General features: G+C 43.6%; 1 protein-coding gene across 1 annotated transcript in view; it reads right to left on the reverse strand.

Annotated features, from left to right (window-relative positions):
• The window catches only part of LOC146962784 (cyclin-dependent kinase 17), a 46324-nt gene that overhangs the window by 13872 nt on the left and 15338 nt on the right, over positions 1-17114 (reverse strand). Inside the window, exons 2-4 of the mRNA XM_085768941.1 lie at positions 5693-5837; positions 3767-3931; positions 56-189 (exon numbers count right to left, since the gene is read on the reverse strand). Of these exons, the coding sequence (XP_085625067.1) occupies positions 56-189; positions 3767-3931; positions 5693-5819 (426 nt within the window). The 5' untranslated portion in view covers positions 5820-5837. The remainder of the gene's footprint in view (positions 1-55; positions 190-3766; positions 3932-5692; positions 5838-17114) is intronic.

Genomic DNA, 17114 nt, shown 5'->3' on the forward strand with positions numbered 1-17114 from the left:
AGCGCGTCAGTCTGTGTGTGTAGTACGTGTGTCTGCGTGTGTGAGAGCATCTAACCTCCATGGAGATCCTCCGGTGGACTCTGTTCCTCAGACAGACGCCGGTCGGAGACTGAACCTCATCCGACGACGTCCCTGACGCCTGGTCGCTCTCTCCATCTGAGCCCATCTTCAGGTTCTCATGAACGATGTCTGACAGGGAAGGAAATCAAGAGTTTGACCCATTCAACATTCAGAAGAGATCTGTAGTGTCTGTTAATGAAACATATTTGTCAACCTTCTCCCATGAAAACAGTTTTACAGTATCATCAGAGCTAAAAGTAAAAAAAAAAAAAAAATTTATTTATTATTCATATGTTTTAATACAAGATGAAGTGGATGTGTCTCATATGATCAGACTTCTCACTGGTCAAATGGCAGATGCAGCTTCCCTGAATGTGCAGGTTCACAATGAAAAACCAAGAAGGCAAAAGCAAATTGCAAAAATGTGTAGAAAGAACCTGGCAGAGGAGGCGGTGTGTTTGACATTTATGTTTGATAAATGACTTAAATGACCGTCTGAGATGAGATCTGGAGCTGCGCTGGAAAATCTGACCTGAGATGATCCGACGCTTTTCTACAAATACAGGTGCAACTTCCAACATGAGCTGCTGTTGCTGCTATGATCATATTCAAATGTACAAAGCAATTGTACGGGGTGCTTGGTGGCCAAGTGGCTTAGGGAGCACATTTCAACATTTCATGTTTGCACATGCCTGAAGAGTTGATCGCCAGTTCGACTCCCAACCAAGTGTCTCTCTACACTGTCCTGTCAAATAAAGGCAAAAAACGGCCCAAAAATATCTTGGAAAAAAACTAAACAAAACAAAAGTACATAATGTAATAGTAGTGAACACAGTAAAATAACTTCCCTGCAGCAACAATACAGTAAAACCCTGCAGCATTGTTTCATGGTATATTTTTAGCAGTGATCGCCATACCAGTACCACACAACAACAAGCTAGCCTATGTCCTTCTGAAGTACACACAGGGTTTTCCTCCATGACCTTTCCTTTCTACACTCCATCTCAAAGGTTTCAATTTCATAGTCTTCATAGTTCATTGTGAATTTCACTAATTCATGCAGCTGACAAAGTTAATGTGTGCCTCGATTTGCCATCGCCCCTTGAGGCCAACACATTATGTCTCTGAATATTTCAACTGTCATTCATTGTTCTTCACTTTCCAACAGTCTGTCTCCTTCTCTTTAAAATCTAATCTTCCTTTTACATTATTTTCTTCTCTTTAAGCCTCTTGTCGTCTCTTCCCTGTCCTCTTTCTCTCTACCAAACCTTTGTCTTCTGATCGTCTCCTCATAGGTTTCTGATCTGTCACTCACACATCACTTCTCGTCTCCCCTCTCTCTGCTGTCTTTAGTAACTCTGTTAATAAGCACATAGAGTGTAGCAGCAGTATGTACTAGATCCATGTCCTACTTAAATGTCCTGTTTTTAGCCCCACGCCCTTCGATGTAGGCCAGGGTCTCTCCCTCTGGTCCATCACCCCTCCACCACACATGACTGACAGCAGAACCAATCAGCATCCAGATATTTACTTATCAAGCTGACAGAAAACCATACATGATCTGACAACAGATGTTTGAACAAATGCAAACGTACAATGTTAAACTAACTGACAACATCAGTTCATGTGAGTCAGTGTCAGTGTCCAGCAGCAAATACTCACAATACTGAACTCTGTACTGAACTCTGAACAGAGCTTTGTTTTCTCAAGGTAACTGGATAAGAAAAATTTTAGGGCTGCACGATATATTGTTTGAGCATCGTCATCACGATGTGTGCATGTGCAATAGTCACATTGCATGATGTGTGATGCTTCTTTTTTTTTTTAAACAACATGTTAACTTTTGTTTTGCTTCAGAAAAACATCTCTGCACCAGCTCCATGCTCCGCTTTGAGTCCTCAACAGTTGGAATCATGATTTTGAACTTCTATTATAAACTTCTATAATGTACATATATAATGGAGGAAAAACAACATTTTGTCATTTTCCTTAACTTGGATTTTATTCTGAAAGACGTCTGCGATTCCGCCCCCGAAGCCTGCACCGCATACATGATCAGTTAGGCCAAATAATGGATTATTTTTTTAAACTACAATTGGTTGGGTCCTGTTGGGGGGGTAGGGCGCCCCCTCCCAAATACACTCATCCACACACTTAACATCCACACACTTAACATCTGAGATGTTAAGTGTGGAAGGAGGGATAGGAGAACGAGAAAAGAGTTTTGAACTCTGTTCAGATGTTAAGATCCAGGATAAAGTGTGCCTTAAGAAAGAAGCATGGCAAGTCAAGCCTGTTCTTTCATTCTGTATAATTAGTCACTTAATCATGAAGCTCAGTGGCCTGAGGTTGCCCTAACACACCTATCTCTACTGTATAGTATGTGTGAGGATGTACCCAGACCTTGCCCACATGCCAGTTTTATCTAATTAGAGCTCTTTTGATTTTAATTAAATACTGCTGCTCTACAGCGTTGCTCAGAATCACCCTTTTCCACCACAGGTTGAGTTTGTCTCACTGTTCAGACTGAGGATACTCACACCTGCATAGAGCGACATCATCATATGACGGTGACAGCTCTGTCTGTGAAAGGCCTCACAGCAGAATGGAGAGAAAATGAGTGAGTTCACCTGGATCATGAGAGATGGGAGCTGACAGATACCTGCATCCACTGTGAAACTGCTGATTGCTGAATTATAATGCTAACATTAGTTTAACAGATACTCAACATTATTATTTTTTTTTTCAACAGGACACCTACTGTAGTACATCTACCTGTTCATCAACCTGCTGACTGCTCTCTCCAGGAGTTATTTGGTCACTGTCACAGTTTCTTACATCTCAATGTTTGTTTCTATCAAAAGACCAAAACTAAAGTTACTTACTCTACTATTACACAATAATACACAGCAAATACTCACAAGTAAGAGGCTGGAATGTTCACTCCAAACTGTAATATATTTAATTTATTAAAATCAAATTGAGTTTAACTTAATTGAATAGTTAGTTTAAATTAGATTAAAATCTAAGAGTTTGGGGCTGAACGTTTTCTGTCTTCAGCATCTGTGGTGGAGTAAATGTTGCTGCTGTTGCAGGTTTCTCAGGCTGTGGAGCTCTGACTGTGTCAGGATTACTTCATCCGTGTGATGATGACACCAGAGTGTACAGTGGAACAGGATCCAGTGAGGAGAGAGAGTGTTTGTTGTAACTGTAGCTGTGTTGTCACACCTCACCCCTCCACCACCCACCACATACATACATGAGACTCTTCTTGACAAAATACTGAAGAATGCTGAAGGCTTGTGGGCCGTGATACCCACAACCATGCTGTTCCCATGAATCATCTCTCCTGGGCTCCCCTAACCCCCAGATACAAATCTGATGCTGCTTGAATCATCATCATCACCACCACCTCCCCTAGGCCCGCTCGCTGCCACGGATCAACTGTGATATGAATCGCGTCATGCAGGAAACGCTGTCATGTTTGACTGCGTCCCCCATCCAGCTGTCTCCGGGTGAAAGCAGCCCTGCTGAGGGCGGAGAGACAGAGAGAAGACACCCAGTCCCTCTGACCAACAGCATGCTGTCAGGAGGAGGATGGACACGTTTCCTGTTTGTCTCCAGATGCCATCTGCTCTCCCTCTACTCACTTCCTTCCATGTGTGTGTGTGTGTGTTGTGTCTGCGAACACGTGTGCATGTCTCACCCAGACGACTGCCGTTGCGTGGCATTGCCATGAAGGAGCCCAGGGACCCGCCGATGACGCTGTGCGGCCGGCGCAGGGGCGGCTTCTTGAAGGAGCCGGTGTACTGGTGCAGGAAGGAGTGCATGCTGTGGGAGGTGGGGGGGCGGCCGTTCCTCATGAAGGGCTCTGAAACACAACAAGGCCATCGATGAATATCAGGCTGGATCATAAACACAGGGCAGCAGAAAACATTCAGTGTGACTGAGCTCCGCTGAAACAAACCAAACTGAGCAGTTCCTCTAACGGCCACTAGAGTCCGGCACCAACTTTACAGTATAAAGTTACAACCTGGTACAAAAACAGTTGAACATGCTAGCGTAACATGGAATTTCATAGTGCCAAAGATAAAAGTCACTTTTGGTCTGTACACAGCTAAAAAAGGACATTTCAACATTTTGGAAAATTCAGGAACTACATCCCAGACGCAGCTGCTGGACAGAGTGACTTCAAAAGCGAAAGTAGTTCTGAGTATTTGCTTCATGTGTCGTAATGTTACATAATTATACGTTCTTATCTCATAGTGTGGCGAATGTGCAGGTCACAACTTGTCCACCACAGTGTTTTGGAGTTGTTGGATTGTGTATTGTGTAATGTGGAAATACCGTGCACCTCCGTTTTGTTTAGCTGAGCAGCTTGCGTCTCTGCCCCGCCGATCTAAAAACAGCTTGCACCGACAATTAAAGGTAATAAACCTACTCCTAAAACTATAGGGATTATGGCAATAGGCGAATTTGCCAAAATGTTGAACTATCCCTTTAAGACTGAAAAGGGAAGCCCCAAAAACTGCAGTTCCTCTAGTTGTCACTAGAGCCCCAAAGTCTGACATGTTTACAGCCTGGAGCAGCTAATTTCCTCCTTCATGACTATAACTATGCAGGTAAATGTTTATACAGGTAAGTGGAACTGGTCTGCACTGAAGTCTGAGCTCCAAACAAACTTCTTGGCTCACATTGAGCTTCAGAAAGCTGTGGGTGACATCAAGGAGGCCACATCCTTCCTTATTTACAGTCTACGGTCATTATTTCAAAACATGTGACACAGATGGACACGAGTCATTCTGTGATGAGTGTGTCAGCTGTCAATCGCTCACCTTCACGACAGGAGACACAGAGCCATCGAGTCAACACAGATACAACATTACATAACAGAGAAGTCAAGGAGAGGGTGAAGGCTTGTTCCTCAAACACTACCATATAACCTTCTCGCTTAGTGCTATCTCTCTGTGTGTGTGTGTGTGCGTGTGTGTGTGTGTGTGTGTGAGAGAGAGAGAGAGTGTGTGTGAGAGAGAGACCAAGTATTTCCCTTTCTTCTATTACATAACATGACAGAGAGCTACTCGGCGAAGTCCATTACAGCTGCTACTGACACAGGCTCGGTGCTTCATAATTTAAAAACCCTTGAGAGCTCTCTGTGTGTGTGTGTGTGTGTGTGTGTGTGTGTGTGTGTGTGTGTGTGTATGTGTAGTTTTGCTCAGGAAGATGTTGTATAAACTGGACCAGTGGTATTTCCTTCCACAGGTCGGCTCTTTTTCACACTTCATACATCATGAACTGAAGCTTCATTATGAGACAAACTGAACACTTATTTATTACATGCAGCCTTATTATAAGAAATGTTTGGACACATTCTGTCCACATTTTTGCACCAACTATTATTCTTTCATGAGGTATTTTTATGTCAAACATTATGGATGGAAGCAGGTTGTACATTACCAAAACCTAGTGACAGAACCTCTTTTCTTCTTTTTTATCTAGAACAGAATCACAGAGAAACCCCCAGAGCCTCCTTCATTATTTAAAATGTGCTTATGTGTGAGTGTGGAGGCTGGTTGGTGTGTTGCTGCAGCAGCTCAGCTCTGATGATCTGGTTGCGGTAAACCAAACTGACCGTTGTCCTTGGTGCCGCCGTCCTCGATGGTCATCTGCTCAGCCAGCTCCGACAGCGACTCGTCGATGGTCTGGCTGGAGCGCAGCGTTAACGACAGACGCTTCTTAATCCTCTTCATCTTCTCCATCACGGGGCGCTGCACAGCCTGAGACACACACACACACACACACACACACACACACACACACACACACACACAGGTCTACATTAATACATCAGAATGGAAAGATGCACACAACAGGACTGTTTTCTGTGCGCAGAATCTCGGAATTGGCTAATTAAGATAGAATCTGCTTTTAACGTGGAATATCACGGAATTTGACATCATTTGACTGAAATGCTGTTTTTGGGTGGAAGAGGAACTTATATCTGGGGAAAATTGCACAGAGGGAAGTAAATCTGGGTGGCACCCCCCCTGTCGTTTCAATGTACAGGTGAAGCCCACTGTTCACGGTGATATCGCCGAATGCCGCATCGCTCACATTGGGTCGCGTCAGGTCTCTCTGCTTAGTGCAGTAAATCGCCTTTGTGGTGCGGCCCATTGTAATCAGTGTGAGTGACGCGGCTTTCTGCGGTACTGTCATGTACAGCCGGGCCTCACCTGAAGCTGCTGCACGGCTCTGTCTGCGTCGGTGAAAAATCTAAGAAACTTGACATTAATCCTTCAATACAGAGCTGAGCAGTTCCCAGGTGACAATGTGTCAGCTGACTGTTGTTTTGCAAATTCTGCAACATTCTGTTGACTGGAAGTGTAAAAAGTAGTGCTGTCAAAAATATTGTGTTATTAACACGTTAACGCAAATCAATTTTAATGGCTGGTAACACACCAGACGCAGAAGTGCCATGAATAGCCGTGAAGCGCCCATAAGCAGAGCCAGTTTCCTTTCGCCGATTGTGTCGTTCATTACGACCATTACTGATTAATGAAAAATATACTTTTGAACAAAATAATCGATTTTCGTGAATAGATATCAGGAGAAGTTACACAATGTCCCTTTAATATTTTGTTGGTACTCAAAGTCCTTATAGCAGAGACTTTGCTTATAGTGCGGTGTTATGTTGCATCATGCAGTATTTAAATCAAACAGATTTTTATAGGGCCCTGTTTCTATCATTAAATTTAGAATAGTAGTCATGTTTCATGGTTGGGGTTCAGGTTAGGAAAGAAGTAGCTGAATGGTAAGTGTGTGTGTTTGTGTGTGTGTCAGGGCCAAGCAGTGAACTAACAAGAACTCAGAGAACAAGTCATTGAAAAACAATGGATTTAGTCATAAGTAAATATACTGTTTGTGTGTGTGTGTGTGTGTGTGTGTGTGTGTGTGTGTGTGTGTGTGTGTGTGTGTGTGTGTGGAGGACTCTAGAAGCTGCAGCCCAGTCCAAACTATCCAGGCTCATGAATAAAATAAAGTTGCTTTTAATCCAATATTCAGCGAGTGTCCAAACTGCACATGAATAAACCATGAATAAAGCATGAAGAAGAACTGAGCAACATCAGGCTCAGACTCTGCTCTGTTCACTGCTTCACACTGACACAGGGGGGTTAATGAAGAGTCACACACACACACACACACACACACACACACACGTCTCTAAGTGTGTGTGTGTGTGTGCGTGGACACAGCAGTCGTCCAGGACACAGGAAACACCTTGCTCAATGTGGCTCAGGCCAGTCCCTGTTCATTGTGTTGCTGTGTTAACACCCTATGCGCGTGTGTGTGTGTGTGAGGGTGGAGGAAATGCAGTGAGGAAGCAGCAGCAGAAGAACGTCAACGCAAAACAAGCTGACCCCTGCTAGTCGTTAGCTTCCATCACACCCATGAGACACCATCTGCCTGTGTGCTCTCTCTCTCACACACACACACACACACACACCTTTGTCGCTGCATGGTAAGAATCACTTCATCCATCAGTGTCAGGTCAGGGTGTGTGACCACAGCCTCACACCGCTCAAGGAGATTACAGACACTATTAGGTTCGAGTGTGTGTGGCTGCAGATTGCCTGATTAAATCCCAACAGGCTTCAGAAAAGGAATTGATTAAGTCAAGAGTATCTCACATGGTTATTGACCTCAGTCTAATTAATCAATTTTAAAAACATGCCCCTAAATGATTGTGTGACCTTGACCTTTGACCTTAAAGGGATAGTTCAACATTTTGGTAAATTGGCCCATTGCCATAATCCCTATAGCCATAGCAGTAGGTTCGTTACTTTTAATTGTTGGTGCAAGCTGTTTTTAGAACGGCGGAGCAGAGCCGCGAGCTGCTCAGAGCTACGCTACGGAGGCTAATGGGATTTCTTGGTTTCCCTCATCAAACTCATCAAATACACAATCCAACAACTCCAAAATGCTCTGGTGGACAAGTTGTGACCTGCACATTCACCACACTATGAGATAATAATGTAACGAGACGGAGCCGTTTAAGAGGTAAATGCAGAGACTGCTTGCTGAAAAACTGTCCCTGAAGGCAACGCGCATCAGCGGTTGATTTTGCTGAATTGGAAGAATGCTGCTCCACCCACCCACACACATCTCATCAAGAGTATCATGTGTAATCTCAAGTTAAGATCAGGTATACTGTTAATGGTGCTCTTTAGAACTTCCATAAGACATGGGATGACTTTATTGAATTTGTAAAGCAATTAGATTCAATTAGAGTGATAAACTTCCAGCTGACCCATTCATATACCCTGGCTGAGGACGATTAATTTAACATGCAACTGGACCCTTCTTCTATTTCGGTTTCATTTCATTTAATTTCTGCTTTTCTCATACATGGTTATTTTTCATATTATATTCTACTTGCGTTGTTTTGGTATATTTTTATTTTATTATTTAAAAAAACAAACATTTTCAACACCTTACACTATGGTGACAGACCTCTGGCACTGCTGGCAAACTGTTTTGAATAACATGGAGCATCTGTTCCTGTGTTCGTCCAGCACGTTGGATGCAGCACTGAGCATCTGTGCAGGTGCAGAGGTCAGCTGCTGTGTCCACTGTCGCACCAGCACAGTGAGACAGGTGGGAGGTGTGGCTCCACCACACAGCAATGTGTGTGTGTGTGTGTGTGTGTGTGTGCCTCCAGTCTGCAGCCACACACACACACACACACACACACCACAGGAAGCATTCATTCCCATCTACACATTCATGATGAAAAGCGTCTGATGGTGGACCCCAACCAGTGACATTCAAAACATGACCCAGAGCAGTGCTGTGTGATTAGCCCACTTTCAGAGGGGAAGTGTGTTACGCCGGCCCAAGTGGTCCTATCAGCATGAAGATCTGACACACACCAGGGTTGGGCGGTAATACGGTAATAAGGTATACCGCTCTTAAAATAACAACGGAATCAGTTTCATTACCGTCATTAAAAAAAATAATTGCAGTGCACTCATATAGGTGCCTGATATACTATTACCTACTAAATATCATTTATTTTACTGCCTAAATAATGTGTATGTATGTCCAGCAGCTACATGTGTGTGGTTGACTTTTCAGTTTTACTCCAGTAGCATCATGTTTTCCTTTGGGGAGGTGTTTGATAAAGTTGATGCCATGGATGTGACATTGTCACGCGATGGCTCAGAGAAGAGAGGATACGGCAAGTCGTTCATATAGTGAGTTGGTCCCATAGACTGTAAAAAGAATGGACGTAGCGTCCGTGACGTCACCCATTGGTTTGGGGGAGTCTGTTTTGTGCCGCTACTACGGGGGTTTGAGCCGCGCCATGTTGGATTCTACTTGCCATATTTGGAGCGGTGCGGCCGTTGGCCGGCCGAGAGCCCGCCCACTGGCCTCGTAGCAGCGGTCGCCGGACCTGTCACTCAATGGTTCTGCGCCCTAATTGGCCAGAACTTTAAACCTAATAACAGTAAAACGGTAGAGTTTAAAAAAAATTCACCCCCCTCAGAGTGTGTGCGGGGGTAGAAACTATCGGTTGAGACCAAAAAAATGAAATGTACCAGGCTGTAAATATGTTTTTTAAAGCTGTAAAATCGGCTATTTTAACATGGGACTCAATTGGAGTTGCTCCCTTCTGGAGCCAGCCCCCAGCGACAGCCGAGGGGATTGCAGCTTTTTGAACGCGGAAGTGAGCTTCACTTCTCAGACCGACAACTGCCCCCTTGGTTGGTCCTCAAGAAAAACACAACTTCTGCAAAAACCTTGGCTAGATTTGAAGCACCATGTTGCCATAGTTACCATGTGTGTCTTGTAGGCTTGTGCCGACGTTTTTTTTCTTGCAGATGTTATAAAAACACAGAGAGATGCTGTTACAGTTGTGCAGCGCCTCATCAGCTGTGATCTGGCTCAGCTGATCAGCGCTCCGATGGAGGTTAGATTTTCTCATGTTATAAATACAAAGTGCAGCCAAACAGCAGGCTGAAGAGAGAGGAACAGCTCGTCTGGTGAACCGCCTGGACAGCAGCGCTGTCTTTTATTTTGTTTTGTTTTTTAGCAGCCATCCACATTTTGTTATAAGCTATTTGTTGTTAATAAAAGTTGTTAATGTTGGCAATGTACATGTTTTGTTTCAGTATTTTAATGTGGTGTTTGATAGGCTGTTCCCTTTCTGAACGACACGTTGGTGACTCCGAGCTGTAGCTACAACATGATTTTTAATTGGCCACGGTATGTTATGCGGTATACGGTATACTGCGGTAAAATGTGGAGTTTACCAGTCTGATGACAGAGGAAATAATAACATCAAATTTTATCATCAAAATCAAAATCACAATCCAAACACAAATATAGCATGACTTCATTGGAAAAGTCTCTCACTCCCCCTCTCTTTCTCTCTCTCTCTCTCACACACACACACTGTATGTGAGATAAGCGCTCTTTGTCTCCCTCACAGAGGAGTGTAACAGAGCAGGGTTTTATCTCTGCAGCAAACCAAAACAAAGAGGCTCATGTGACGCGTGTGTCAATCTGAGTGTGTGTGTGTGTGTGTGTGTGTGTGTGTGTGTGAGTATAGCATCTGGCACATATGATGTGTGTGAGGATTTTTTTTTGGGGGGGGGGTTCCTACATGAAAGGCAGCAGCAAGGAGACACAAAAAGAGAATCTCTCTGTACTTCATCATCATCATCATCACAAATTCTCCTACACACATTGTGACCCACATTCCCAACAACCCCCACTCCATCACTCCTCTGCTACCTCCTGGGTGCCGCCCCAGTGCATTGTGGTTAGTCTGAAGGAGGGAACTTCAAAGGGCGAGTGAGGGGGGAGACAAGAGGCGACAGGGCCTAATTACTGGGCTAATGATAAATCATACACACACCTCCACTCCTTCCTTCCTTCCTTCCACATCCCCTCTCCGTCTACTTCTTCCCTTCTCTCTCCGTTCCCACCTCCAACATCGGTAACAGAATGTAGCTTGACATGGACTCTTAAGAGATGTGGGCGATTGTGTGAATGTGAAGAGGAGGAGGAAGAAGAAGACGAAGACAAGGAGGGAATGAGGGAAGAGGGGAAAGAGAGAGTTTATTTCTGTGAGCGGAGCCATAATGGAGTCTTTGTGTGTGGTAAAAGGCCACGAGATCAGCTGAGTGACTACAGGCATGTACAGCTCTGCTGCTGCTGCTGCTATAGCTTGTGTTTACCACATACTTCAACCCTACAGGTGACCAATCAGGTGAGAGTGGCTCCTAAATCCGGCCACACTCCGCTTTCCTTTGGAATTACAAATTCTGACTCAGTTGTGAAGTGAGCGATCACCTGTCCTCACTTCACCTCTGGCTGCGTGTGTCGAAATCCACCAAAGCTTCGTCATTACGTTTCCCAAGCCTTAGTCAGACCCACTGACATCCATCAATTGAGTTTGTCTTTGACTTTTGGACTGAGGACGCACAAACAGCTGCAAGAGGTGATGTCATCACAAACACTTCAGAGCACACACACACACACACAGATGCAGTGGGAAGAGAGCGAGCTGTCAAGCAAACTGGTAAAAGTGATGTCACGTCTCATCCTGGGGTTGTTGCCTGGTGAAAGTGTGTGTGAGATGCTTTGATTAGTTATTGTGTGTTTTAAAACAGAGTTACCACGTTTTCTTTTACTCCGGGCCATCATCAAAACACCCAGGTCAGCTCACTATTTTTGACTCTTCTACATAAAGGCTCAAACAGATTTGAGTGGCACCGATATGTCACACTGCTCCTTTAAAGGAGACATATTCTGCCCCCTTTCCACAAATTAAAATAGTTCCCAGGTGTCTTAAAGACATGTCTGTGACAATACCCCAAGGATCAAACATCACAGCTTTTTTCATCCTCTCAAAACAGCCCTGTTCAGAACGACTGGTTTCAGTGCCTGTCCCTTTAAATGCAAATAAACCACTGCTTGCTCCGCCCCGTCTACTGGTACCAGGTAGGGGTTGGGATATGCAAATTCGAAACCTGGTTACATCACTGGAAGACAACTGAGGGAACAGCTCGTAAAACCACATGGATTTCAACCTAGGGAGCCGGAAAATTAGAGATTTTTTTGGTCAATTCTCACATTTTGGAGGCCAGAAGGCAAAACAAACACCTAAATATATGTTAAAGAGCCTTCAAAAATTGATATTTCTACAATATGTCTGAAGAATACAGTCCCTACAGGATTTTGCAGGCTTTTTTTATGATTGCTGCGGCCTTCAACGCCTGATTTCGCAGCCACATTTTAAAAAAAAATTGCGATGCATGTTGCGATGTTTTAAGCACTTTTGTTGCGATTAAATTGCGGGAGACAGCGAAAATTGCAAAAAAAAGTTGCAGTTTTGTTCTGAATAATTAAAAATTAAAGGAAAATTGAATAATGTGAGGCCCTGTTATACCAGCAATTGTCCACTTGTTAAGAAAGGAACAGGAAAATTACAGAGAGTTTAAAGTTGTTTTACTTATAATTAAAATTTCTCTTTAAAAAAGTGGTAAAACAACTGTTTTAAAATGCCAATAAAACAGTCCAGTCTTTTGTAATAAAAAAGGGAGAGTGGCTGCTCAAGTCTAGGGCCAGTGCCTTTGGATGGCCCAGCCTTCGGCTGCTCCGCTCCGGCCCTGCGGCAGCGTACTGGATTCTCCCTCAGCCAGTGCTGCGGGGGACACAGCCTCGGGCATTCAACCAGGACAGCTCACACACTCAACACGTTCGACTCAGCTCGCGTTCCTTTACTTATCACTTTGTGCGCATTGTATCAAGTTTCTTGCTGTCAGCCCAGCCACGCCGTTCCTCCATGGACTCACTTTCTTTGGACCACCGCTCCGTCCCGACTCGCACCCTCTGCGGTGGAATTCGCGGAAAGCACCGATGATTGGTCCAATTTGCGGAAAAGTTGCGGTGATTGGACAAAATTGCAAGATCGCACAAAATTCACAGGGATTGGTTGAATTGGAGTTAATTGTTGCGATCGCGACATTGCGAATTCTTGGAGGGACTGAATATATCTTTGAAATCTTGTGATCATCAGTGTGTGTGTGTGTGTGTGTGTTCCCCACATGTAGTAGCTTATCAGCTGTTTACTCATTCAATAGGTCATTGACTGAATAGGTCATTGACTGAAACAGTGTTTGTTCTTTAGATCCATGATGTTTACACACAAGGAGGAATTTAACAGCTCCTCAGTTTGGCTTCATGAGCATTCAAATGAGTCATAATCCAGAAAGTGATCTCTCTAATGTCAGGATCAAACACTGATATCGCTATAAATAAATAACACGCACAAGCTTATGACAAAAATATCCATTTCTAAATACTGCCTATTGTTTTAACTACATTTAAGAGAGTCAGAACAAGTGGAGAGCTGTTTCTGTTGTTGAAACTTCCAACGCTTCACATGGAAATCAACCACTTTGAAAAACAGACAGGAAGCAGGACAAGAAGAAAGCAGACAGAGCCGAGGAAAGATTGGCTCCTGCATCCAGCACCTATTCATCACTGCTTCAGTCTTAGAAGCAAGTGTGCTAAGTACAAAGACTTTCAGCCATGGAGACAAGAAGACCAACATTTTTCTGACTCATGTTTTAACCTAATTGTGTTAATTCATGTCTGTAATGTCAGTAACACACTGCCGGTGTGAGTGTGGCATCTGATGTCTCTGGACTGTCTGGGATGTTTGAAATCGGGGGGTGTATGTAACATGCCAAGTCTTACATTTACTGTAAGCCTCATGCATCCATACCCAATGAGTAGTCAGCCACTTTGAATGCAATCTGTAATTTTGGTGCAATTGAAGGACACTTTAAGGAACTCTGTCTAGGCAAGGCAAGTTTATTTGTATAGCCCAACAGTTTGTCTCAAAGGGCTTTACACAGCATCATTACACAGGGTTCCCACTTTGTTCTTGTTTTCAGCTGCTAAAGTCTGACAGACATGTTATCACACCATACACTAATACATTCCCCGTACCATTCATGTTTTGAATAAGTGTTCTTTTCAACAGTTGTACCATTTTGTACATGTCTGATTTAAAGATGTGCAGTCCGTGGCTCTAACTTATCTATGAAATTATCTCTTACATGCTCAGAAATTGTGACAAATTTATCATAGAACAATGCAAAAATATGTTGTTTTTGTTTTTAAACCACACCCAAAACAGCTCTCTGCTGCATTTCTCTCTTCTCTATCTGTCACTCGGCCAAGAAAACATGTATGCAGTTCAATATTGTTAATACTCATCAACTCAATGTGGCTAGTCTTTTCACTAGGCACTTCTTTGGAGAAGAAATCCTTTGTGGGGTGTGGTCACATTTTCCATGTGTTTTCCATGACTGGAAAATTGGTCAACGATTTTCAAGGTTTTCCAGGACGCGTGGGAACCCTGTTACAACATCCTCTGTCCTTAGACCCTCAAATCCACTGACGAAAACTCCCAAGAAAACCCTTTGGCGCAGAGGGATGGAGCTCTGGAGTCCGACAAAATCTGTGGAAAACACGTCAGTTCTAGAGAAGTGATCCGATCTACGTCATGTATCTCACCTTCAGACCCATGATGGAGTACTCAACGGTCCAGGATGTAGCTCCTGTGGGACATTGGTAGCGTGGTGGATTGCAGTGATTCACTGTGAAAGAGGAAGTTGCTGTCCTCACACACATCACACGCTTGATAAGAGCACCAGTCTGAAGCCAATTATTCATTTTAATGACATTTTCTTCCTTATGTTTTACACTTTGTTGTGCTCTTCTTAACAGCTCGATCACAGCCACCTCAGAGTTGGTCCGAAAATGCTTCAGGTGTTGATGATACCTGAGGAAAACAGTCTGACCATGGCAGCGCTGGTGTTTGGCCATGAAACAGGAAGTAGGTGTAACTTCAATATAAATTGTTCATTGTGCCTCACTGTGAGCAAGGCGTTTGGCAGCATCATATAGCTGCTTCTGCTATCCAGTTGTACACTAACACACTGGGTTCACTGGGTTGTTTTTTCTTTGTTAAATGTATTAGTTAATGTCCTCACAATGTCTTATTCACAGCATTCCTACATGGATTTGTCTGGTTGGATGAGGGGTGAGGATGAGAGCAGATCACTGACATCACACAGGCACATACACATACACACATGCAGGGGAGTTTCCCTTACATTACTGGTATAGGTTATAATCAAAGCACCTCTGTGTGTCTCACATGATGTTCAACCACTACAAAGGCTTCAAACAGCAGGAGCAGAGGGTGTCGCCTCCCTGCAGCCTCTGGGATGGAAAAGCCCTGCAGCTTGAAGTCTCTCAACACAGATGTGAAACCTGATTCGACGACTGTTTCTGCATAATTTCACACTCCAGTTTCCGTGAACTCCGCCGCGGTCTTCAAGTGCAGTACATAATTGTGCAATTTTCTATTCCTGAATTTCCAAAGTTACAGTTAGAGTGTATAGATTCTGTGCTTCTGAGATTCAACCTCGAACATGCCAGAGTTAAAATCCGAGAATATCTCCTGTTACCGCTGTCGTCAGCCTTCAGACACCCAATTTGAGTTGAACCCCGACGAGTACAGTCACAAGCATGTGTTTGTGTGGATATGAGAACATCAGCGTTGCTGCCCCATACAGTGGGCGCTCGCCTCTCAAAGACCCTTTGTTTGAGCGGAGAGAACGCTAAAAAGGAGCTTCAGCATGACTGACCCGGAGGGGCAAGCTGAAATAACCCTGTGTGTATCTGTTAACACACAAAAGGCTGCAATGTTAATATTAATAGGAAATTTCCAACGACCATGAGTGGAGAAACGCCTTCAGGGAGAAGAGAAGCGGAGGAAGTGAAGAGGAACAAGTGAGGACAAGATTCACAGGAGAGATTTCAAAGAGAAGTGAGAGTGAAGTAAGACGGTCTGAGGGGCTCACTGGTCATCTCCAATGAATGGATCAGTGCTAACACAATGATCCTCGCACTGACTTGTGTTGTCAAATCTGATGCATCACTGACTGAGCAGCTATATGAGAGGAAAGAACCCAAGCTGATGTAAATCGAATCAGTGTCATCTCTAGAGTTGTCACGATACCAAAATGAGTAACCACGGTACTATACCAGACAAAGTATCACGGTTCCGGGTAATATCACGATACTGCAACCTTTTTTTATTATTATTATTTTTATGAACTGCAATGTATTTGTACAAGTTATAAATACTTATTAATTAGGCTACTTATAATGTTGTTTGGTGCATGATAAACATAATACTGGTGAAGTAGGAATTAGACTGAAACAAATATTTTTAAATAAGCAATAAAAAACAAATAAATGAAGTTTATTGAAAATAAACAACCATTCAGTCTCTTGCACATTAATTTATGTTTAACAAATATAAATAATCAACTTAGGATAAAAAACAAATCCACTGTCGTTAAAAAAAAAAAAAACTATTTGACAATAATACTTCTTCTCCAACATAATAAATCATAGAGGACAAAATACAATGAACAGGAACTGATTCCCTGTGAAAACTATATTTTTATGCAATTTCTAGGTGCTTTATACTTGGACATCCTTTAACTCTTTATTCCTCAGCCTGTACACGGAGCATATAGCCTGATATTAGCCAATGAGAAAATAAACAGAGCTAAATGTATTAAGTGCCACTGACGACGACACCGCGGCAGACCCGCCGCTCGCGCCCGGTGCTTCTGCCGTGGTCAGTGTGTTGTCTCGTGTTTGTGAAGCCGTGTGTGCGTCTGGGCGAGACAAAACTTTAGCTCGTTGTTTGTTTTGAAGCGAATTTCTATCGAAGCGGAGCTGTCTCAGCTGTCTTCATGGAGTCCGTTCTTGCCGGCATGAACCACGAACAGCCAATCAGATAACAGACAGGCGGATCCAGCGTGCGGAAACAGCCTATCATATCCCCGGACATCACCAGTAACAGGGAAACAGCCAATCATTCAGCAGCTGTGTAGTTAGGTTGCAGTGGGTGCATGTGGGTTTTGTTTACAAGGGAGTGCGTGCAGTGAGAA

Source organism: Trachurus japonicus, chromosome 23 (assembly GCF_045865225.1).
Source record: "Trachurus japonicus isolate A0001 chromosome 23, Traja_1.0".
In the NCBI taxonomy this organism is placed as follows: Eukaryota; Metazoa; Chordata; class Actinopteri; order Carangiformes; family Carangidae; genus Trachurus; species Trachurus japonicus.